At 35.7% G+C, this 23,618-nt stretch overlaps 1 protein-coding gene across 1 annotated transcript in view; it reads right to left on the minus strand.

Moving 5' to 3' along the window:
* Positions 1-23,618, minus strand: part of RhoGEF2 (Rho guanine nucleotide exchange factor 2) — a 67,083-nt gene that overhangs the window by 13,111 nt on the left and 30,354 nt on the right. The window contains exons 20-31 of the mRNA XM_080149620.1: positions 18,838-18,905; positions 17,899-17,941; positions 17,229-17,313; positions 12,785-12,919; positions 11,960-12,061; positions 10,811-10,896; positions 7,823-7,908; positions 5,880-5,986; positions 5,177-5,301; positions 3,982-4,179; positions 2,020-2,234; positions 677-765 (exon numbers count right to left, since the gene is read on the minus strand). Of these exons, the coding sequence (XP_080005746.1) occupies positions 677-765; positions 2,020-2,234; positions 3,982-4,179; positions 5,177-5,301; positions 5,880-5,986; positions 7,823-7,908; positions 10,811-10,896; positions 11,960-12,061; positions 12,785-12,919; positions 17,229-17,313; positions 17,899-17,941; positions 18,838-18,905 (1,339 nt within the window). The remainder of the gene's footprint in view (positions 1-676; positions 766-2,019; positions 2,235-3,981; positions 4,180-5,176; positions 5,302-5,879; positions 5,987-7,822; positions 7,909-10,810; positions 10,897-11,959; positions 12,062-12,784; positions 12,920-17,228; positions 17,314-17,898; positions 17,942-18,837; positions 18,906-23,618) is intronic.

Here is a 23,618-nt window from a genome sequence, read left to right on the forward strand (position 1 = left end):
TTAATTAATTTTGACCAATAGGATAGGTGGATTGGAAACTACCTGCGCTCTAATTGGTTGAATGGTGTACGACACTTCAGCTTCTCTAATCAGAGCGCAGATAGTTTTCAATCCACCAATCACAGATGTCAAAATAAATTAACTTAAATTGTATAATATGCACTTTTAGATAAAGAATTATACAAAAAACGAATTTTATAAAAAATCCTTAAAATTTTATGCAGATTTAAAATCTATTAGTATATACATTAAAATTCTTTCTAACTTATATAGCTTATTCATAATTCATATTTTTCAATTCTTTACAATTTTGCTTTTAGAAAGTCTCTCATAAAGCCACTCTATATATGATTTATTGAATGTTGAATTTCCGTGACCTTAGCAAAGCTGTTAAAAATGACCATTGATTAACTCCCTTCAGGAGTGGTTTTATGAAGAGATTTATAAAAGCAAACTTGTTCACTATCTTAAATTAATAATCTTTGCTTTTCTTGTCATGATTTTGTGGTTACTCCTAGGGGATAAAAATTGAACTTGAAATTTTTTCTCAAAAATTAGATTTTGTTTGATTTTCTGGTTGCCAGATATGAAATCTACGCATCTTGTATGGCTAGATGGCAGTGGTCTGTATAAGATTGATAATTTTAAACTAAATTTTTATAGTAATGAACTGTGCCTTCATAGCAAGGCTGTAGGACTGATGCACTGTCAGCACTTCATCCAGGTTCGGGAACAGACGGTCAATCATGTCGGCAGCCATGAGACCTGGGACACACACCAGGGTTGCCAGCATTACAATAAGTGGTTGAAACGTTTGGACACTCGACTTAGTTAACCAACAAATCAAAATTCTATTAAAGTTCTAAATTAGACAGTTCTCAATCATCTGAGATAAACTTTATTTATTTCTCATAAAATTTCCCTTATATTTTCACGTGACACTTATAAAATTTCAAACGTGTCAATATTAAAAAATTTGCAAGTGTAAAATCTTACAAGTGTCAAGTGAAAATATAAGGGAAATTAAAAAAAAAGCTTTTCTCAGACGATCGAAAATTGTCTATTACGGCGAGAAAAGGCAAAAAAACTTTCGGCGGGAGCCGCGGTTCCGCCGCCGTTTCTTTACAGTTCTATATTTTTCTCCACAAAAGCAACTGATGTAATTTTATAGCTGTAACTCTTCTATGGACTGAGATTATGCACGTTTTACTTTGGGTTTCAAAAAGTGGCACATCCGCCCCCCCCCCCCCTCTTTAGTGGTTGAAAGTTTGATCGTTTGAACACTCAACTTAATTAATCAACCAATCAAAATTTTCTAAAGTCCCCAAAGTTGTAAAGCCAACGAATAAGAAAAAGTTATTATATAACATTGGAGACTGTCTAATCCCCAAGGTTGTTAAAGCCAACAATTAAAAAAAACGTTACTTTAATACATTGGGGACAAGTGTCATAAACAGTCCATTGTCCCCTCTCTCTCTGGTTTATTACACTGGTCTCCAAAGTTTAATAATAACCTTTTTGTATTTGTTGACTAACAACTTTGGGGACTTTTGTGGAATATATTTTTAAGAAACAGTTATAATTGTTAATAGTAATACTCAATATTACTCCTTCTGTAGATTACAATTATTGGTTGAAACGTTTGGCAACCAATAAAAATAATAAAAGTCCCCAAAAGTTATTATGCCAGAGAATAAGAAAACATTATAATAAAACTTTGGAGACTAGTGTAATAAACAGCCCATTGTCTCCCTCTCTCTCTCTCTGTGAGTTTCCCTTCTTATGGATGTTGTCATCCTTGTTTATCTGGGCATTTGAGAAACTTGTCTGTCCGTCCGTTATGCTACGGGGAAATTGTATTACTTAGCTGCTACTTAAGATAGAAGGCTGAAACTTCTTGTCAACATTCCCATCCATATGGAGCATAATTAAGTATAACACATCAATGACGATCGAACTGCTTTAAGGCAGGTTTTTTGCTAGTTTTCTTTTTGTCTGTATTAGCTGGCAACTCTGGACCTGATTCTTGTAAAGGTTTCCTGAACACATTATCCAGAATTCTCAGGTTACGGACATGATTCCGCTCAGTATGGAACAGCTCATTAATCACGTCCTGCCGTTTCTGCTCCCGTTTCGGGATGCCGGTCAGCCGTTCCGGCGGCAGCGTTTTCCGCCAGTCAGGACATTCCACGTCGCCGCTCAGCAGCTCGTCCAAAGAGTCCGACCTGTGCAACCTAGACAAACAAGATTTTCCTTTTCGTGGATTTTTTCCCAAAATTTGGAACATTTTTTGCCAACAAATTTTTTTTATTGTAAAAAAATATTCCTTCATAAAACCGAATATATATAAAGTCCTTTCTCGTATTCATTCAAATCCGGTTGATAAGAACCAGTTCTCATTCATAAAAAAACTATGTCTAGCATCGTATTATATACAGCTTTCTACGAATATAAAAATGTACAATCATGAGATTACAACCAGTTTTAAGCCCGTGCCTTTGGCACCTCGGGGCTAATAAAACTGTTTTTAATCTTATAATTGTACATTCTATATCCGCGGAAAGCCGTTTATAATACGATGTGAGAACTAACTATTATTACATCGTATTATAAACAGTTATCTGAGGATATAAAAATGAAAAATTATCAATATTATGATTTTTTACTATTTCTAGAAAATTGTCTATAATAGGTATATGTATGCTTTTTCATTATGGCTGGGAACCAGTTCTAATCCAGAGGATATTAATCGGTTTAAAAAAGCTTAAAACCATGCCTAGACTGAAAATGGAATGGCCTAAAACCATCACATGACCTACTATGTAAAGCTTACTTAAATCAGTTCGATTTTTGACAAACGAAAGTGGGAGTAGTTATTTTCTCGTATTCATTTGAATCCGGTGGATAGGAACCGGTTCTCATGAATACGAAAAAACTATGTCAAGCATCGTATTATATCCAGTTTTCTACGAATATAGAAATGTAAAATCATAAGATTAAAACTAGTTTTTTTAGCCGGTGCCTTCGGCACCACGGGGCTAAAAAAACTAGTTTTAATCTTATAATTGTACATTCTATATCCGCGGAAATAATGTTTATAATACGATACGAGAAATAACTATTCCAGTATCGCTTCGAAACCGATTAATATCCGTTGGATTAGAACCGAATCTCGGCCATACTGAAAAATTATGTATAGCAACGAATCATATCCAATTTTTCTACGAATATAAAGATGAACAATCATAAGATTGAACCATTTTTTATATCCAACTAATCTGTTTATAATACGATGCGATAAATAACAAATCATATTCGTAGATTTTTTCTCCAAAATTTGGAACATTTTTTTTGCCAACAAACATTTTTTTTCATTTCATGCAATTTTGAAATGTAAAAAAGGCCCCTTTCCTCTAATAACATACTAGCCTAATAAAAGTTCTTTATCGCATAGTATTATAGACAGCTTTCCATGGATATGAAAATTAAAAATTCTAAGATGAAAACCATTTATGTTAGCCCTTAGGGGCCGAAAAACCGTCTATCAAAACTCTAATTAACATTTTGATTTCTTATTTCACTATTTGTAGAAAATTGTCTATAATACAACACTTGCTTTTTCAGTATGGCTGAGCACTTATAGACTCTTCACTTTCAAGGAGAATCATATCAGTTCAGCGGTTGGCGAGATCTTAACCTACTACTGATGGCCTCGAGGGGCTTGTCAATGCCCTTTTTTATAAACAGCTTCTCTTAGGAGGGTTGTGGTACCCTCCCCAAAATATTTATAAACCTTTAAAGGACCTATGAGAAGCTACACAGTAAATGAGAACCAAATCGGTTCCGTGGTTAGCGAGATTTTAAGCAACAGACAAAATTTTTTTCTAAAATAGGATAGGAGAAAGATAAAAAAGTTTAGGTATCAATCTTTTCCACCAATAAAAACAAAAAACAAGGATGAAAACATCCATATAACTGTACCTGGAGGCCTCTAGGGACTTGTCACTGCCCTGGATTCCTTTGCTGGTGGTGCTGGCTCCAGAAAGATTGATTGCCTCCAGTGTGAGAAGGCTGGAGCTACTGGAGCTGCCAGACTTGCTGACCCGTCCTGCAGCCGCTGCTGTGTCAGAGATGGAAAATATTGGAGAACCCATACTCAAGCTTGGATCACTATGCTTTCTAAAAAAAATCAACAATGTTAAAATGGACGTAGGGACAATCTGGTAACGATTATAGAGTTGCTAAGCTTTCTAAATCGTACCTAATTGTTACAGAAATCCTCATGCCAAGCTTGACATCGATAGGACAATTCTAACTTGCCTAAATTAACGAAAAAAGCTATCCGCTACAGACTGACTGATCAACCCTAATTACAGGAAAGCTTTGCTTTTAAAAATAAACATCTACATCAGTAAAACTCGGAGACTAGGGAACGCCTATCTGTTTGACAATTCTAGGAAAATAACGAAACCTACAGGCGTAAGTAGCGTAAAATATTTGTGACCCACTACCACGACGCCCCATGTTTGGATCACTATGCTTTTTTACAAATTTACATATTATATAGGAATCTAAAGAGATATGACAATGGACGATAAATATATGAACATCTCCAATAATAAAGATTCACTCAAACATAAATTTTAAGTGCTGAACTTATCTTTAAGGATATCGAGCTGATTTTTGTATTAGAAACTATATTCACATAACTGATATAACTACAGATTTCATTTACGTACTATCCTTCTAGGGGCTTTTAGGGTAATAATACCCTCCCCAAATACAAAAATTTATAAATTTTGAGCTTAAGTAAACTGCCCAAATTGAAACATGTGATGGCTAATTAACTCATCTATGTAAAAAAGGTTACATTAAAAAAAATCATCTCGATATCTTAAAAAATAAACTCAGAACTTATAATTTTAGTGTTTTTTTTTGGGGGGGGGGGATGTTTAACCCAACTAGCCCCTAAAAGGAAAGTCTTATAGGTAGATCAAATCATATGAGACATTTTACAAAAAGAATGTATTGGTAACTATAAAAATAATCCCAAACGTCCAGGTCAAAATTTTATTTTCTGTAAGTGTACAAACTCCCCCCCCCCCCCTTATGACGCGTTGTTGGGCCAAGATTTGAATACCCCGCCCCCCCCCCCCCCGTTCCTGCAGACAATTACCTGTGATACGGCCGCGGCTGCTGTCTTTTGGCCCCGTCCTTTGCACTCTCCGACCGTTTAATACTCGCGCTCTTCTCTGGGCGCATCCAGCTGTCGCGGGAACTTAAATCACTGCTACCAAATATCTGAGAGACGGGTTTTTAAACATTTAGGTTTTTCAAGATAAAATTATGTGCGCGGCATTGTGCGCGTTGCCTAATTAACGACGACATTTTAGAATTTAAAAAAAAAAAAATACAAACTTACTAACCAAATCTACAGGAAATTTCAAGCGAAAAAATTAAAATCTTTGGATGCACTGATACAACAAAAACACAGACACTTTTGAGGGCCATACAAATGACAAGATATTTTTATTTGATGGAAAAGGTAACAACTTTTGCTCTTTTTGCTCAAGGGCTAAAAAAATTAAGATAATCCTTCTTTATATTATAGGATTGTAGGTATTATCTCTTATCTAAATATTTCATAATAGTTATTTTAAACAGCTTTCCATGGATATAAAAATGTAAAATTATAAGATTAAAGCCCCAAGATGCCGAAGGCACAGACTAAAAATAGTTTTTTTTTTTTATATTATGATTGTACACTTTTATATTCGGATATAATATGATGACAAATATAATTTTACAGAGAAACAGTTCTAACCCACCGGATATTAATTGGCGATGCGCGATACTGAAGCATTTAAAAACTCGGTTGCCTGTGCAGCATGTTGTAGCGCCGCGCTAGCTGAGCTAGTCGGGCCAGAGGGCGGGGTACCAGTGTTCAACTTTTTCACACTAGATGGAGTGGAAGACTCCCCTTTCCTCCTAGCACAATGGATATATCATTACTTGGATCCTACATCAGATTTTCATGTTCTATAATTAAACCCCGAACCACTTCATTATGCAATCTACATTTTCCTGGATATTTTGTCTACGGTAGTCCATAAGTGTACAGCTTTACAGTACATTGTTTCTATTTGTTAAAGCAACACGTATGATAAAAGAAAAAGATTCTTTTTAAAGTAAAATGCTTATATTTCAATCAAAATCTATATTTTTTTATTTTTTACCGATCCACGTCATTATGCAAATCAAAAGAAAATCAATGAGAAAACGTTTGTTTTGGACTTTTCTCCAATTGTAAAAAATGATTCTGATAAAATAGCAATTTTTTAAGGGATTTATGCATTAATTATAATGAAAAAGAGTTTAAGGTAAATTTTCATGATTTTTCTAAATAAGAAATAATTGAAAAAAAGAAATTCTATCCTTATCACTTTAGAGGACAGCTGCTGACCCCCAGTCTTATAGATGAAGCTAAATACATGTTAAAGATAAAAATTACCCTGAAAAGTATACAAAAATGTTTTTTGATGTGTTAAAAAAATCCATTTTAAAATCTTGACTTTGAGGATGATGGCCTTTAAGATGCTCTTACTGGTGGTGAAGGTGAGCTAAATGTTATCTAAGTACATGACCATTACAACAACTTGTCTATTAACCTGTGTACCATTTTTTGTAGTCATAGCAGCCTCCAGTGGAGCCTCTCGACATGAAATATAACCATTATCTAAAAACTACATTATTTACTTTATGAATTTTAGTAATTAAAATTGCAATTTTTTTCTTTTTTAATATTGCTTGGCTGGAGGCTGCTATGACTACAAAAATTGGACCATAGTTCAATATATAAGTTTTCTTCAAGAGCATGCACTTTGATAACATTTAGCTCAACATCACCGCCAGTAAGAGCATCTTAAAGGCCATCATCCTCAAAATCAAGATTTTAAAATGGATTTTATTTAACACATCAAAAAACATTTTTGTATACTTTTCAGGCAAATTTATATTTTTTACATGTATTTAGCTTCATCCATAAGACTGGGGGTCGGCAGCTGTCCTCTAAAGTGATAGGGATAGAATTTCTTTTTTTCAATTATTTCTTATTTAGAAAAATCAATAAAATCTACCTTAAACTGTTTTTCATTATAATTAATGCATAAATCCCTTAAAAAATTGTTATATTATCAGAATTATTTTTAAAAAGTGGAGAAAAGGGCAAAACAAACGTTTTCTCATTGATTTTCTTTTGATTTGCATAATGAAGTGGATCGGTAAAAAATACAAAAATATAGATTTTGATTGAAATATAAGCATTTTACTTTAAACAGAATCTTTTTCTTTTATCACACGTGTTGCTTTAACAAATAGAAACAATGTACTGTAAAGCTGTACACTTATGGTCTACCATAGACAAAATATCCAGGAAAATGTAGATTGCATTGCATAATAAAGTGGTTCGGGGTTTAAGTGAACACTAAAACTGGCTAAAAAAAAAGATTTCCCCCTTTATTCCATCCTCTTTCCTCCTACTGAATAGACGGCCCAACCAAACTATTTATTTAATATAGAGTTTAACACGGAGAGAAATTGCAACCGAAATTGACGACAATTTTTTCCCTGTGCACCAGTTTATAAAACTTTATTTACCAGTTTATAAAACTTTGGGTACCAATTAATAAGTTTTGGGTACCAGTTTATAAAACTTTGTGTACCAGTTTATAAACCTTTAGGTACCAGTTTATAAATCTTTTAGTACAAGTTTATAAAACTTTGGGTACCAATTTATAAAAATCCACGTATATTATATATCCATTCCTAGCGCCACTAGATGGTGTATCCACATCTGTCTGGTCCTCACCACCACAGGAGGGGGAGAGACCAACATCAGAGGTGTAACTTCTGCAACAACAGTTTTATTTCTATTTGTTATATTTCTACAGACAGACGGACAGACAAACATACAGACAGACAGACTGACAGACAGACAGACAAACAGACAGATGGACAGACAGATGGACAGACAGATGGACAGACAGCCGAACAGACAGACAGATTCAGACAGATGGACGGATTGACAAACAGAAAGACAGACAAACAGACAGATGGACACATAGACAAACATACAAACAGACAGACAGACAGACAAACAAAAGACAAACCAACTGCACCGACAGTCCTATTTAGGAACCAACGGTTACGCCCCTAGAGGCCTCTACTAGATGCAGTCTCCGTGTAGAGTCCTAACTTCAGAGAATCATGGCTACAACTAGATGCACTTAAGGATGGGGGGATATCGATTGTAGTTTTAGAAAGAAAAAGTTTTTAAATTTGTTGGAGGGTGATCATTTATTTCTAGGGGACAATTTTTCTTGGAAGGGTGGTGGTATATGCAGTCTTCTATCTTAAACAGCACATAAGAAAATAGTGTTTTAACAAAAAACACAGCTGTAATCCTTATACTAAAGTAACAGGATGTTTGTGTGTCAGTGTGTGTTTGTACCGAAGGATCTCGCTAACTGCATAACCGATCAGGTTCTCCTTAACAGGGTAGATTCTCATAGCTCCCGGGAAGGTTTATAACTATTTTGGGGGAGGGTACCACCACCCTCCCTAGAGAAATCAATCTTTTTTTAATTCTCGATTTCAGAAAGATAGTTCAACGCAACATAAACGCCAAAAGCAACATAGCCATATTTTAAATATAAAAAAACATTTAAAGTACCACTAGAGGCCGCTAGGGGCGTAGCCGCTAGTTTTTAATTATAGAGTAGCTTAACATATAAAGATTGGGATCTACTGCAGTTCATGGTAAAATATTGCTGGTAACGAATGCTTCCTGGTTCCTGGCAATATTACAAGATTCCTGGATCCAGCAGCACGCAAATTCCACTAAATCCTAGGATCCTGTTAGCTGGCAATCTGCAAATTTTCCAAGTTACCAGCAATGACAGAAGATTACTGGCTTACAGGAGTTTTTACCCCATACCCTTTTTCACAATTTATTAGGGGGTAAACAGCAACAATTAAAAAGGGACAGTAATTTCAATTATTTTATGTGCATTCCTAATAGAGGTGGGGGAAGGATTTAAGAGAGTGGGGTCTTTACCTTTAAATTTAACTGTTTCTATCTTAATATCCACTTTCGCGCCAAAATTTGGGCAGTCCTCTATATTTTTCTAATAAAATATAAAGGGGAGATACATTCGTAATTTTAAACATATTAATTAATAAATTAATTTTTTCTAAGTGAGACTCTGAAATCAAACAGTAAAACCAACGATTTTGAGCGCCTATGGAATGCAAAACTTAATACTAGCCCCTGTAACCTAAACTAACCTAATTATAAAAAAGTGCTGTGGCCAGGTTTGATGGTTTAGTTGGGGGGGGGGGGAGGTGGGGGGAGGAGAAGAGAAGTTTTAACACTTGCGCGCCAAAATTTGAATGGCATCCCAACGACCTCACAACCAATCCCGTATCTTTAATTTTATAATAATACTCGTTATTGTTACGAATTAGTAAATTGAATCTTAATTTCGTCTTATAAAATATGGGGTTTTAATTGGTGGGTAATTGAGTTAAGATAAAGTTACCTCTGGACAATAAAGCTAATTGGTTACCCATTTTTAAATTTATGTCCTGAATCTCTGATACTTTTGGCGGGTTTTTTAAATTCAAATTCTCTTCCCTCCTTTTATGCTTGTAAACTCAAGTAGGCAAGGTTGACAATATAGCAATATTTGTTTGTTTCTCAATAAGGACCTCTCTAACCACTGATTCGATTGAGTTCTTCATTTTAGAGAAGCTTCACAAGGTCCCATGATGATTTTAGGCTATTGTTTAAGCTATTTTCTGCCCAATTTCTTCCAATTTAAAAACGGAGCTTCATGATGCTAGGCCCTAGCTAGGGGTGCAACTGCTATAATCTACAATATAAAGTAGCGAAGGATTTTAATTTAAAGCAAAATATTTAGGAAAAGTAAGTTACAATTTCATAATGAGTTTCATACTTATTTATAAGTAACAAAGTTTCCGTTTGTATGTGTGTTTGACTGTCTGTGTGCACAGAGGGATCTTGCTAAACGATAAACCGATAAAGTATAATATTTTTTTCTTGTGGCGGTTTATCTTAGAAGGATTGTGGATGATACCCTCAAATCAACTAAAACAGTTAAAAACCTTCCCAGGACCTATTACCCTTAAAGTTTTTCCTGACTACTTTTATATTGTTACTTTTTACGCCTACGTAAACGTTGTATTATTAACTGTTGATAAAAATCAGAAATACGGAATATTTAACATATTTGTCTTGTCTCACCCCCACCCCCTCTCTCTCTAATTCATTATTTACATTTGATCAGTTTAAGGTTTTTAATTTACTATGAATTATTGTAGAACAGAGCAAAATTTATACCTTATCCTAACTCCCCCAATTAGTACAGAGAAACACCACTACCCTCCCAACCCCTACCACATCAGACAACCATGCCAAAAAAGCCACTTCAAGTAGAGTGAATCTTATCAACCTCTAATTGTGGGGTAAGTGTAATAAAAGGGAAATGGGAATTAAAAAGGGAAATATTGCTTTTTAACAGGAATATTTCAAACATGCCAGTGGCCAGGAATATGCATAAATTGCCAGCAACCAGGAAAGTTAAACATTGGTAGCTCCAGAAATATTTCTTGTTATGCTAGATCCAGGAATCTTCTAATATTGCCAGGAAACAGGAAGCAATCGTTACCAGCAATATTTTACCATGAACTGCAGTAGATCCAAAGATTGTAGTAAAGTAAAACTGTGTTCCTAAATGAGGTGAGGTCTGCAGGTCCTCTGATACTTGGGGAGGGAGACACAGAGCTAGTCTTTCTTCCACTCTCCACACCGAGCACCTACAATGAACAGTGTTGAATTTGCCGCCAAAATGGACCAATCATGTGTCTCCATGTTTAAATTTCTGAATTTGGCGCTAAAATTGACCAACCATGTGTCTCCTTGTCAAAATCTCTGCTGCTAAAATGGAAAAATCATGTCTTCTTGTTAAAATCTCTGGATTTGACGCTATAATGAACCAATCATGAGTGTCCTTGTAAAAAATGGCACTGAAATGAACCAATCATGTGTCTCTTTAAAATGAACCAACCACATGTCTTCTTGTTAAAATTTCTGAATTTACCGCTAAAATGGACCAATTACAAGTCTTCTTGTAAAAATTTCTTAATTTGGCGCAATATGAATCAATCATGTGTCATCTTCTCAAAATTTCTGAATTTGCCGCTGAAATGGACCAATCATGTGGTGCAAAAAATAGGTATTTCATCTCAACCCCCCCCCCCTAGTTTAAATTAAATATCCTCTCATTCTAAGGGATTTTAATACTAGTATATTTTATGAGGCATGTTTTTAATCCATTTGATGGCAAGTTATAAATAAAAAATGCAATTTTGTTTTAAAAAGCTTTTCTAAACCTAAATAATGTAGATCTGTAAGTTTAAATTTTCATTTGTCCTAGTACTTTATTTTTTTTGATTCTACAAACAAAACATAAAATGGTCGCTATCTTAACTACCAAAGAGATATAGTGACCGCTATTCATAAATGTTTGGTATAGATGTATAACCCAGACAACTACCTCGTTTCAGTGCTGGAGACCTTTTTCGTCCGCAAATTACTTTCAGCTCTTTCTTGGCTTGGCGACTTGGCTGTGTTAATATTTCTGATGCTATTGGCTAATATTCAAAGACCCAATTTAAAGTTGCACCCTGTGAACATACAGTTACTTTAAACCCTCCCCCCTCTATTCTTTTACTTTGATAAGCTATTCATGTTTGTAACAGTTATTTTATTTGAATAAAAGGTACCTATCACATATTTTTTAGATAATGTTTTACAGTTAACCGTTGTTTTCAAGACAGTACGCCTGTTGCAGGTGTCTAACTTAATATTCTGGCCTACCTGTAATTGATCCTTGGACATGATCCTGCCAACCTCTGCGATGCCCTTCACATGCAGCCCTCCCAGAAAATTAATTGAGGTCCGGTTTCTCTTCTTCTTGTCCTAGTGTAACAAAATTATATTTGGTTATTATATAAATTACAGAGGATTTATATTAGTTAAGAGATCATAAACCTCAGTTACCTATAGGATCATTTAATAATAAAAGTACTCCTCAATGCTATTAAAATTTAAAAGGAGATATCTTTACATTTAATGTTGAAATACCAATAACTTTCAAAAAAGGTACAATACTTCTAGAAACATTTCTAAAAAAATTGAAAACAAAGTAGCGAGTTTGCCGTATTTTCACAGTAGCATTTAATAAGTTATTTTAGGTTAGGTAAGTGGCAATGATTGCCCCGCAGGGGCTAGAAATAGGAAAAAAGATACTGTGAAAATGCGATAAAACCCGCTACTTTGCTTTCTTTTCATGATCTAAAAAAATCAGTTCGTTTTAATTACCTAAAATTTGAAGATTTATCTGACATACAAATAAATAGTGGAAAACAGTATGCAGTTTTTGGAAAATAGTGGAAATAGCATAATTTTTTGGAATAGTATGCATAGCATGCAAAAATAGTGAAAATAGCGGAAATAGTGGAAATAGCATGTTTGTGGCCAGCCTGCATGTGGTTCTTTTTAACATTGTAGCTTCTCATAGGTTCTGGGAAGGTTAATAACTATTTTGGTGGAGGGTCTAAATTTAAAAATTAAACTTCCCCCTCCTCAAGTGCCCCTAGAGGCCTCCAGGGGGGGCGTAACCTGTAGTTAAAAATTTGATACCTGTGTTGGGCCGGAGCACACCTCCTCCACGAGGGTGATATACTTCTTGTAGACGTCATAGTCGCATGAGGAGCACCTGTACCCCTGCGGCCCTATCCCCCAGATCACCTCCTTGCTGTAGTGGCAGTAACTCAACTACAAAGGGGGGGGGGGGGGGCGTAATGACATTTATTCGTAATCCGTGAGCAAAATGGTCTTAAAATTTAGCTAGACCCTTCAAACTTGGTATATAAGCCTAGTCCTATAGGTATTACATCTAAATGGCAAAAAAATCCAAAATTTTTTATTTTAAGGTTAGGTTAGGTAAGAAAAACCCTGCGGAAATGGGGTTTTTAGGCTTTTTTTGGTCGATTTTGATGTGGAAACTTACCCTAAATTGTTTTTTTAGGGTTTTAACTTAAATACACTGTATCTATTCATATGGACATTATTTAAGATGATTCAGCAAGTCGGGGACCGACCCCAGGGGGCTAGGTGGGTGGCCCGCAGGGGTTAAGTGCCTTTTTCCCAATACATATGTTGTAATACATCTAATTATAGGTTTTTTAGGTAAAGGAACTCAAATTTAGAGCTAAAATAAGCATTAGACTAATCTGAAGCTAGCCCCAGCGGGCTAGGTTGGTGGCCCGCAGGGGTTAAGTTCATTTTTTCCAATATATATCTTGTTATATATCAAAATATAGTTTTTTTAGGTCAAGAAACTCAAATTCTGAACAAAAATTAACATTAGACTAACCTGAAGCTAACCCCCCCGGGCTAGGTTGGTTTTCTGCAGGGCTTAAGAGCATTTACATAACCTAACCTATAAACTTACTTATATTTTTACATGTTTTTTCTTGAATAAACTTTGTCTATTAATGAGGACTTTATTTAAGATAATCCAGCAAGTCGGGAACCGACCCCAGCAGGTTAGGTTGGTGGCCCGCAGGGGTTAAGTGCATTTTTCCCAATATATATGTTGTTATACATCTAATTATAAGTTTTTTTAGGTCAGTTAACTCAAATTTAGAGCTAGAATTAGCACAAGACTAATCTGAAGCTAGCCCCAGCGGGCTAGGTCGGTGGCCCGCAGGGGTTAAATGCATTATTTTCTAATATATATCTTGTTATATATCAAAATATAGGTTTTTAAGGTCAAGAAACTCAAATTCAGAGCTAAAATAAGCATAAGTCTTACCTGAAGCTAACCCCCGCGGGCTAGGTAGATCTTCTGCAGGGCTTAAGTGCATTTTACCTAACCTAACCTAGAAACTTACTTATTTTTTTGGTTTTTTCCTTGAATGAACTGTGTCTATGAATGAGGAAATTTTTTTAGATGATCCAGCAAGTTGGGGACCTCCTTGGATCAGCCTCCTGTATGAAGAATCTTTTAAATGATGGCTTTAGGACTGAACACTGTGTATCTAAGTAAAACCTAGCCCGCCTGGGTCAGTCCCCGACTTGCTAGATCATCTCAAATAATGTTCTCATAAACAGTTTATTCAATTAAAAAAACTTCAAAAAAGTAACATTCTAGGTTTTGACAGCACATACTTTTTAAAAATGCACTTAACCCCTGCGGGCCACCCACCTAGCCTGCTGGGGTCGGTCCCCAACTTGCTTGATCATCTTAAATAATTTTCTCATAAATAGTCACAGTTTATTCCAGAAAAAAACCCTAAAAAAAAGTAAGGTTCCAGGTTAGGTTAGGTAAAATGCACTTAGGACTTGCAGGCAATCCACCTAGCCCGCTGGGGCTAGCTTCAGATTAGTCTGATCCTTTTAATAGCTGTAAATTTGAGTTTCTTGACCTAAAAAACCTATAATTTGATGTATGATAACACATACTTTTTCTAAAAAAATGCATTTAACCCCTACGGGCCACCCACCTAGCCCGCTGGGGTCAGTCTTCGACTTGCTTGATCATCTGAAATAAGATCCACATGAATGGACAGTTTATTTGAGAAACAAAACCTAAAAAAATAATATTAAATGCAAGTTTTTAGGTTAGGTTAGGTAAAATGTACTTAAGCCCTGTTGGCAACCCACCTAGCCCGCTGGTGTTAGCTTCAGATTAGTCTAATGCTTATTTCAGCTCTGAATTTGAGTTCTTTGACCTAAAAAAACCTATAATTGGTTGTATCTCAACATATATATTGTGAAAATGCACTTAACCCCTGCAGACCACCCACCTAGCCTGCTGGGGTTAGCTTCAGATTATTCTAATGCTTATTTTAGCTCTGAATTTGAGTTCTTGACCTTAAAAACCTATATTTTGATATATCACAAGATGTATTTTGGAAAATAATGCACTTAACCCCTGCAGGCCACCGACCTAGCCCGCTGGGGCTAACTTCAGATTAGTCGGTCCTCGACTTGCTGGATCATTTTAAATAAAGTCCTCATTAATAGACACAGTTTATTCAAGAAAAAACCTGTAAAAATATAAGTAAGTTTCTAGGTTAGGTTAGGTAAATGCTCTTAAGCCCTGCAGAAAACCAACCTAGCCCGGGGGGGTTAGCTTCAGGTTAGTCTAATGGTAATTTTCGCTCAGAATTTAAGTTTTTTGACCTAAAAAACCTATATTTTGATATATAACAAGATATATATTGGAAAAAATGCACTTAACCCCCGCGGGCCACCAACCTAGCCCTCTGGGGTCGGTTCCCGACTTGCTGGATTATCTTAAATAAAGTCCTCATTAATAGACAAAGTTTATAAAAAAACATGTTAAAATATAAGTAAGTTTCTAGTTTAGGTTAGGTAAATGCTCTTAAGCCCTGCAGAAAACCAACCTAGCCCGGGGGGGTTAGCTTCAGGTTAGTCTAATGCTAATTTTCGCTTAGAATTTGAGTTTATTAACCTAAAAAACCTATATTTTGATATATAACAAGATATATATTGAAAAAATGAACTTAACCCCTGCGGGCCACCAACCTAGCCCGCTGGGGCTAGCTTCAGATTAGTCTAATGCTTAATTTAGCTCTAAATTTGAGTTCCTTGACCTAAAAAACCTATAATTAGATGTATTACAACATATGTATTGGGAAAAAGGCACTTAACCCTTGCGGGCCACCCACCTAGCCCCCTAGGGTCGGTCCCCGACTTGCTGAATCATCTTAAATAAAGTCCATATGAATAGATACAGTGTATTTAAGTTAAAACCCTAAGAAAAAACAATTTAAGTTAAGTGTCCACATCAAAATAGACCAAAAAAAGCCTAAAAACCCCATTTCCGCAGGGTTTTTCTTACCTAACCTAACCCTAAAATAAATTTTTTTAGATTTTTTTGCCATTTAGATGTAATACCTATAGGACTAGGCTTATATACCAAGTTTGAAGGGTCTAGCTAAGTTTTAAGACCATTTTGCTCACGGATTACGAATAAATGTCATTACGCCCCCCCCCCCCCCCCTTTATAAATTGGTACCCAAAGTTTTCATAAAATTGGTAACTAAAGTTTTATAAAGGGATAAGTAGCTTGTGCTTTTATTGCGTTAAATTGTGAGTAAGCTTCCAATCAAAAGCGATTATTATGTCTATCTGTAATAAAATATGCGTTTTATCAATATTAAGAACAGTTAGACTTAATAATCGCTTTTGACTGGAAGCTTACCTACCTACTCACAATTTTAGGCAATATTGCACAAGCTACTTTTAAATAGACCTACAGACCTTCTGTTAACGATTATTATAGAGTTCCTATGCTTTCTAATTCGTACCTACCTGTTATAGGAATCATTATGCAAAGTTTGAAATCGATAGGACAATTCTAACCTGTCTAAATTAACGAAAAGGGCTAACCATTTCAGACAGGAGTATGGACCGACCCTAATTATAGAAAAGCTTCGCTTTTAAACGTTCAGCTTTATAACTTTAACTAGCGGCTAAGCCCCTAGAGACCTCTAGGAGCACGGGAGGAGGGGAGAGTCGAATTTGATAACCCAATTTCTTATTTTATATTTTAAAAGAAAAAAAAAAATTTTTTTGGGGGGGGAAATTTTCCATTTTTTGGAAGGGGGGTTGGGGGTGTCCCACCCCCCAAGAAAATAGTTATAAACCTTCCCGGGACCTATGAGAAGCTACCCTGTTAAGGAGAACCCGATCGGTTCAGCGGTTAGCGAGATCCTTCGGTACAAACAAACACACAAACACACAGACATCCTGTTACTTTAGTATAAGGATAGAAGGGATAAGAAAATGGCCGATAAATTGATGTACATCCCCAATATGATAAACAAAATTTCCCCTTAAAATTATTGGTTAAAACGTTTGAACACTCAACTTAAATAACCAACCAATTACAATTCACTTAAGTCCCCAAAGTTGCTAGGCCAATGAATAAGAAAACGTTATTTAAAACTATAGGGACTAGTGTAATAAACAGCCTTTTGTCCCCTCTCTCTCTCTCTCTGGGCCAGATTACTAAATTGTACCATATTGATACAGGAATTATTCATTGTACCTGATCATAGTGTCGTAGGTAGAAATTGTGGCCTTTCACCGTCACCTTCTTTGAAATCCGTTGAAAAATTTTGTCTTTTTTCTTCTCCTTTGATCATAATGGATATATTAATTCCGCTGGATTAGAACCGGTTCTCAGCCATACTATCCGCATCATATCCGCGGATAAGCTGTCTATAATACGCAGCGATAAATATCTATAAAACCTAAGGGATCTAAGGGATAAGACAATGGCTAATAATTTAATGTACATCCCCCAATGGTGTTGATTATTACTTGAATATTACACCAGATTTTCATGTTCTATATAATAAAGTGAACTCTGTAGCGGTCTAAAATAACAATCTCTCCTTTAACTCCCCTCCCTCCTACTAGATAAACACGGCCTGACCAATAAAAGCGAGGCGAAATGGAAACCTAAATAGACGACAATTTTTCTCCAGTCATAATTAGGGTTGGACCGAATACTTATTTGGCCAGATTCCGGATATCCGGCTGATTTCTAATGCCGGATATCCGATCGGATATCTGGCCAAATCCGGAAATCCGGCAAATTACCGGATATCCGGTATTAGAAATCAGCCGGATATCTGGTATCCGGCCGGATATTGAAAATGGCCGGATATCCGGCCCTACCCTAGTCATAATATCCACGTATATTCTATATCCATTCCTTTGACACAAACATAGGTATCTTCTCGATGCTGGCCAACCCCTGAAGTATCCAAAGCAAAATGTTGTCATGTACATAAATTAGTACCCAAAGTTTTATTAAATGGTACCCAAAGTATTATAAACTGGTTTCAAAGTATCATAAACTGTTACCCTAAGTTAAATTGGTACCCAAAGTATTATAAATTGGTACCCTAAGATTTATAAACTGGTACCCAACGTTTTTTAAACTGGTACCCAAAGTTTTATAAACTGGTACCCAAAGTTTTTATATTTTTTGAAAATCCTTACACCACTGATGAAATCCAAATCTTCTGCTATAAGTAATATAAACCAGGGATCTAAAGGGATAAGACAATGGCCGATTAATTGATGTACATCCCTAATGACGATAGACAAAATTATCCCCTTCTTTAAATTATAGTTAGTGATTGAAACGTTTGCACACACAACTTAATAAATCAACCAACCAAAATTCAATAAAAGTCCCCTAAGTTGTTAAGCTAACGAATAAGAAAACGATGTCATAAAACTTTGGGAACAAAGGTTTTATAATAACGTTTTCTTATTTGTTGGCTTCACAACTTGAGGACTTAATCGGTTGGTTCATTAAGTTTGGTGTCCAAACGTTTCAAAAAGTAATTTTAATCTACAGAAGGGTATATTTTGTGTATCATCATTGGGAATGTACATAAATTTATCGGCCATTGTCTTATCACTTTAGATCCCTGGTCATGTATACTGTATTTAGGGGGCGTCGTCATCACTTATCAACCCCCCCCCCCTCCCCACCACCATTGATATGAAGAAGTTTTTGTATTTCTTCCCCCCCCCCTTTAACTTGATTTGAAGATATTTTATATCCCCCCCCCCCACTTTATAAAAAGTGTTATTATTTTTCACCCCCCCCCCTCCCCTTTTTTAACAAAATTGCTTTTCCTGCGATGATCTGATGTTGAAAGATTTGACCAGAACTGTAGCAAATGCAGAACAAAGGGTAGCTCCCCTGAAAAATAAATTAAATAACTATCTTGTATTCATTCTAATCCGGTGGATAAGAACCGGTTCTCATCCATACGAAAAAGTTATGTCTAGCATCGTATTATATCCAGTTTTCTACGAATACAAAAATGTATAAACATAAGATTAAAACGGTTTTTTTAGCCCGTGCCTTCAGAATCTTGGGGCTAAAAAATGGTTTTAATCTTATAATTGTGCATTTTTTATCCGCGGAAAGCTGAATAGCAAACTATTTCATTAATAAAATGCTACTCTTTTTTTCATTTATTTCAACTTTGTATTTTTGTTTAACCTTAATCTTAAAATAAAAAAACCTTTATGCTTTGTTGAAAATATCTTTCATTCTAAAAAAACATAAATTCGATCTATAAATAAACTAATAAAATAAAAAATTTTACTTTTTAAACCAATGTTAAAACTTAATAGTTATTTCTCGCATCGTATTATAAACAGCTTTCCGCGGATATAGAATGTACAATTATAAGATTAAAACTAGTTTTTTTAGCCCCGAGGTGCCGAAGGCACCGGCTAAAAACTGGTTTTAATCTTAAGATTGTATAGAAAGCTGGATATAATTCGGTGCTAGACATAGTTTTTTCGTATGGATGAGAACCGGTACCTATCCACCGGATTCGAATGAATACGAGAAAGATCTCTTATCCATACGAAAAATATATCTAGCATCGTATTATATCCAGCTTTCTGCGAATAAATAAACTGGTTTTAATCTTATAATTGTACATTCTATATCCGCGGAAAGCTGTTTATAATACGATGCGAGAAATATCTATTAACAGATCGAAATTTGAAGGATAATTAACCCAAGATCTTACTGAACAATACGCATCTACTCTATAAATCAGGCTAATCTTTGGGTATAGTCCCTTTCGTAGCAACGCCCCTTAAAAGGGGCGTTTCTTCGTATTTTTACAGTAGCTTTACTCCTATTTCTAGCCCCTGCTGGAGGCTCTAACCCTGCGGGGCAATCACCTAACCTAATCTAAAATGAGAAATTAAAAGCCATTTTCAAAATAAGACGAATCGCCCCTTAAGGGATGTTGCCACCCTAATCTTTTACTCTACAACAAACATAGTATATATTCCATTCGGTTATGAACTGATTGCCTGTTTGCACTGTCTGTCTGTCTGTCTGTCTGTCTGTCCATCCGTAACTCCGTAACACTATCTATGGGGGAAACAAGAATTTATCAGCTGTAATCACTGTTGGAACTGATGCTCAGTTTACTGAGAATATGAAAGATGATGGTGAAACCCGAAAGGAAGCTATCAACTTGATGACAGGACCAATAAGTTCTAAGCAAAGCTGTAAGATAGGAACCTGGAATGTTAGAACAATGTATGAGTCAACTAAAACAGCCCAAGTAGTTAAAGAAATGACAAGTTACAATATCGGAATACTTGGAATTGCAGAATGTAGATGGACAGGACAAGGACAAACCACAACCAAAGATGGCCACCTAATACTTTATTCTGGTCATGAAAGTCAACATATGTATGGGGTTGCTATAATTATCCAAAAACGACATGTCAATTCACTAATAGACTGGAAACCTATATCAGACAGAATAATTAAGGCTAGATTCCAATCAAGGCACTGCAAGTTGACCCTTATCCAATGCTATGCCCCAACAAATGACAAAAGTGAAGAAGTAAAACAAGAGTTTTATGGTCAACTGCAATCAATCAGAAACTCAGTACCCAAACATGACATGTGTCTAGTTCTTGGAGATATGAATGCTAAAGTAGGAACTGACAGGACTGGAGTGGAAAATGCAATGGGACACTTTGGCATAGGTACAAGAAATGAAAATGGAGAACTTTTACTTGAATTCTGTTTAAATAATGATATGGTCGTAGGAGGTACATTATTCCAACACAAAAACATTCACAAATATACCTGGACAACACCTGATGGACAAACAAGAAACATGATTGACCATATTATGATCAATAGAAAATGGGTCAAATCAATGCAAGACTGTAGGAGCTATAGAGGAGCCGACATATTCAGTGACCATGAACTAGTTGTCAGTAAGATTAAATTAAAGCTGAAGCGTACTGGCCATGATAAAAAGAGTGAGATTAGCAGACAATATGATTCTTCAAGATTAAAGGACCCAGTGATAAAGAATGAATTTGTCTTAAAACTCAGAAATAGATTTCAAGTCTTAGAGGACCTAAATGACGAGACTGAGATCACATGGACTTCAATTAAAGAAAACTTTCAATCTACTGCTAAGGAAATCCTAGGACACAAGAAACCAGAGAAAAAGGACTGGATCTCTGAAGAAACATGGAACAAAATAGAAGAGAGAAAGAATCTTAAAAACAAAATTCATAATGCTCAACATTTGGCTGACATGGGCAATTTAAGAGCTGAATATACTGCTAAAGACAAAGAAGTCAAAAAGCGCACAAGGAAAGACAAGAGAGATTACATTGACAATCTGGCTGAAAAGGCCCAGAGAGCAGCTGACTTCGGTAACATGAAAACAGTATACAACATAACCAAGCAATTAAGTGGCAAATATAACAAAAAGATTGGTGAAACTATCAAGGCTAAAGATGGTAAATTACTCACTACAGAAAAAGAAGTTGCTGAAAGGTGGAAATCGCATTTTGAAGAAGTGTTGAACAGACCTGAACCTGAAATTACTGCTGAACCAGAACCAGGACATGAAATAGACATAGACACAAGACCACCAACTATTCAAGAAGTTAAAGCTGCTATACATAGTCTAAAGAACGACAAAGCACCTGGACCTGACTTGATAACTGCTGAAATGCTTAAGGCAGACATAGATCTTTCTGCTAGGACTCTGACTGATCTCTTTGATAAAATTTGGAGACAAGAAAAGATACCAACTGACTGGTCTAAAGGTATAATCATAAAACTACCTAAGAAGGGAGATTTGAACAATTGTGATAATTGGAGAGGAATTATGCTGCTTTCTATCCCAAGCAAGGTCCTATGTAAAGTTATTTTAAACAGAATTGATGAGAAAATTGACAATAAACTAAGAGAAGAACAAGCTGGGTTCCGTGCTGGAAGAGGCTGCGTTGACCAAATTTTCACCCTTAGGACAGTTATTGAACAATGTGTTGAATTTAACAAGCCACTCCATGTAAATTTTGTTGATTTCTCTAAGGCCTTTGACTCCATACACAGACAAACACTCTGGAAAATACTAAGAAGTTATGGTATACCTGAAAAGATGATAATTATGATAACTAAATTTTATGACAACTTCCAAGCCTGTGTTTCAGTTGGAAACAATAAGACATCTGATTTCTTTAAAATAAGCACTGGAGTTAGACAGGGATGCATTTTATCACCTATTCTATTTATATTGGTCATAGACTGGGTGATGAAGAAAACCACAGAGGACAAAAAACGTGGTCTCCAGCTGGGCATACTAGGACACCTAGAAGATCTGGACTTTGCTGATGATCTGGCACTGATTTCAGAAACAATTAAACATCTACAAGCTAAGACAGATAGACTAGTCAAATACGCAGGACAAGTCGGGCTCTTTGTTAATGTCAAGAAGACTGAAATTATGAATATACCTACAAACCCTGATCAAACTATAACAATAAATGGTGAACAATTGAAACAAAGCAACAAATTCACCTATTTGGGGAGTGTTATCAGCAGTGAAAATGGCTCAAAAGCTGATATTAAAACCAGGATTGATAAGGCTAGGGTTGCTTTCAACAGTCTACACAACGTTTGGAATTCAAAGAAACTTGCTCTGAAAACAAAAATCAGACTTTACAACAGTAATGTAAAATCAGTTCTTCTTTATGGAGCTGAATGCTGGAGAACTGTGAAAACTGAAACAAATCAACTTAATGCATTTCACAATAGCTGCCTAAGAAGAATTTGCAAAATATTCTGGCCAAACAAAATATCAAACATTGAGCTGTATGCTAAGACCAAGTGCAATAGTATTGAAGCAGAAGTGAAATTTAAAAGACTAAGATGGCTAGGACATGTGCTCAGAATGGAACAAAATAGGTTTCCAAAAAAGTGCTTAAAATGGAACCCCACCACTGGTAAACGTAAACGGGGACAACCAAAAATGACCTGGAGGCGGAGCACTGAAAAGGACCTCTTTAATTTGAAATTAACATGGGGAAAAGCTGAAGCACTTGCCAAAAAAAGGAATTCATGGAGGAGCAGGGTGGCCGTATTCTCTGGACTCCACAGTCCAAAAGAGAGACGCGACTGAACTGAATCACTTGACCCATAACTCACTTAGTCCGTTTGACCAATCATAATTTCACTGTCTGTCCGTCCGTCTGTCACTTTTTACTGCTTCTATTAAAGATAAAAGCTGAAATTTTTGGTGAAGATTCATAACACCTTTGCGCATCCAGTCTATATACATTATTTTGTCCGTCGGCCTGTCGCTAGGTCGTGGCATGGCTTACTTTTCGTCAGCAGATTCATAATTAAAGACTGGTACCCAAAGTTTTATAAACTGGTACCCAAATTTTTATAAACTGGTACCCAAAGTTTTAAAAACTGGTACCCAAAGTTTTAAAAACTGGTACCCAAAGTTTTATAAACTGGTACCCAAAGTTTTATAAACTGGTACTCAAAGTTTTATAAACTTTTACCCAAAGTTTTATAAACTGGTATCCAAAGTTTTATAAACTGGTACCCAAAGCT

The sequence above is a fragment of the Acartia tonsa genome, chromosome 15, assembly GCF_053477335.1.
Source record: "Acartia tonsa isolate MP-2025a chromosome 15, ASM5347733v1, whole genome shotgun sequence".
In the NCBI taxonomy this organism is placed as follows: domain Eukaryota; kingdom Metazoa; phylum Arthropoda; class Copepoda; order Calanoida; family Acartiidae; genus Acartia; species Acartia tonsa.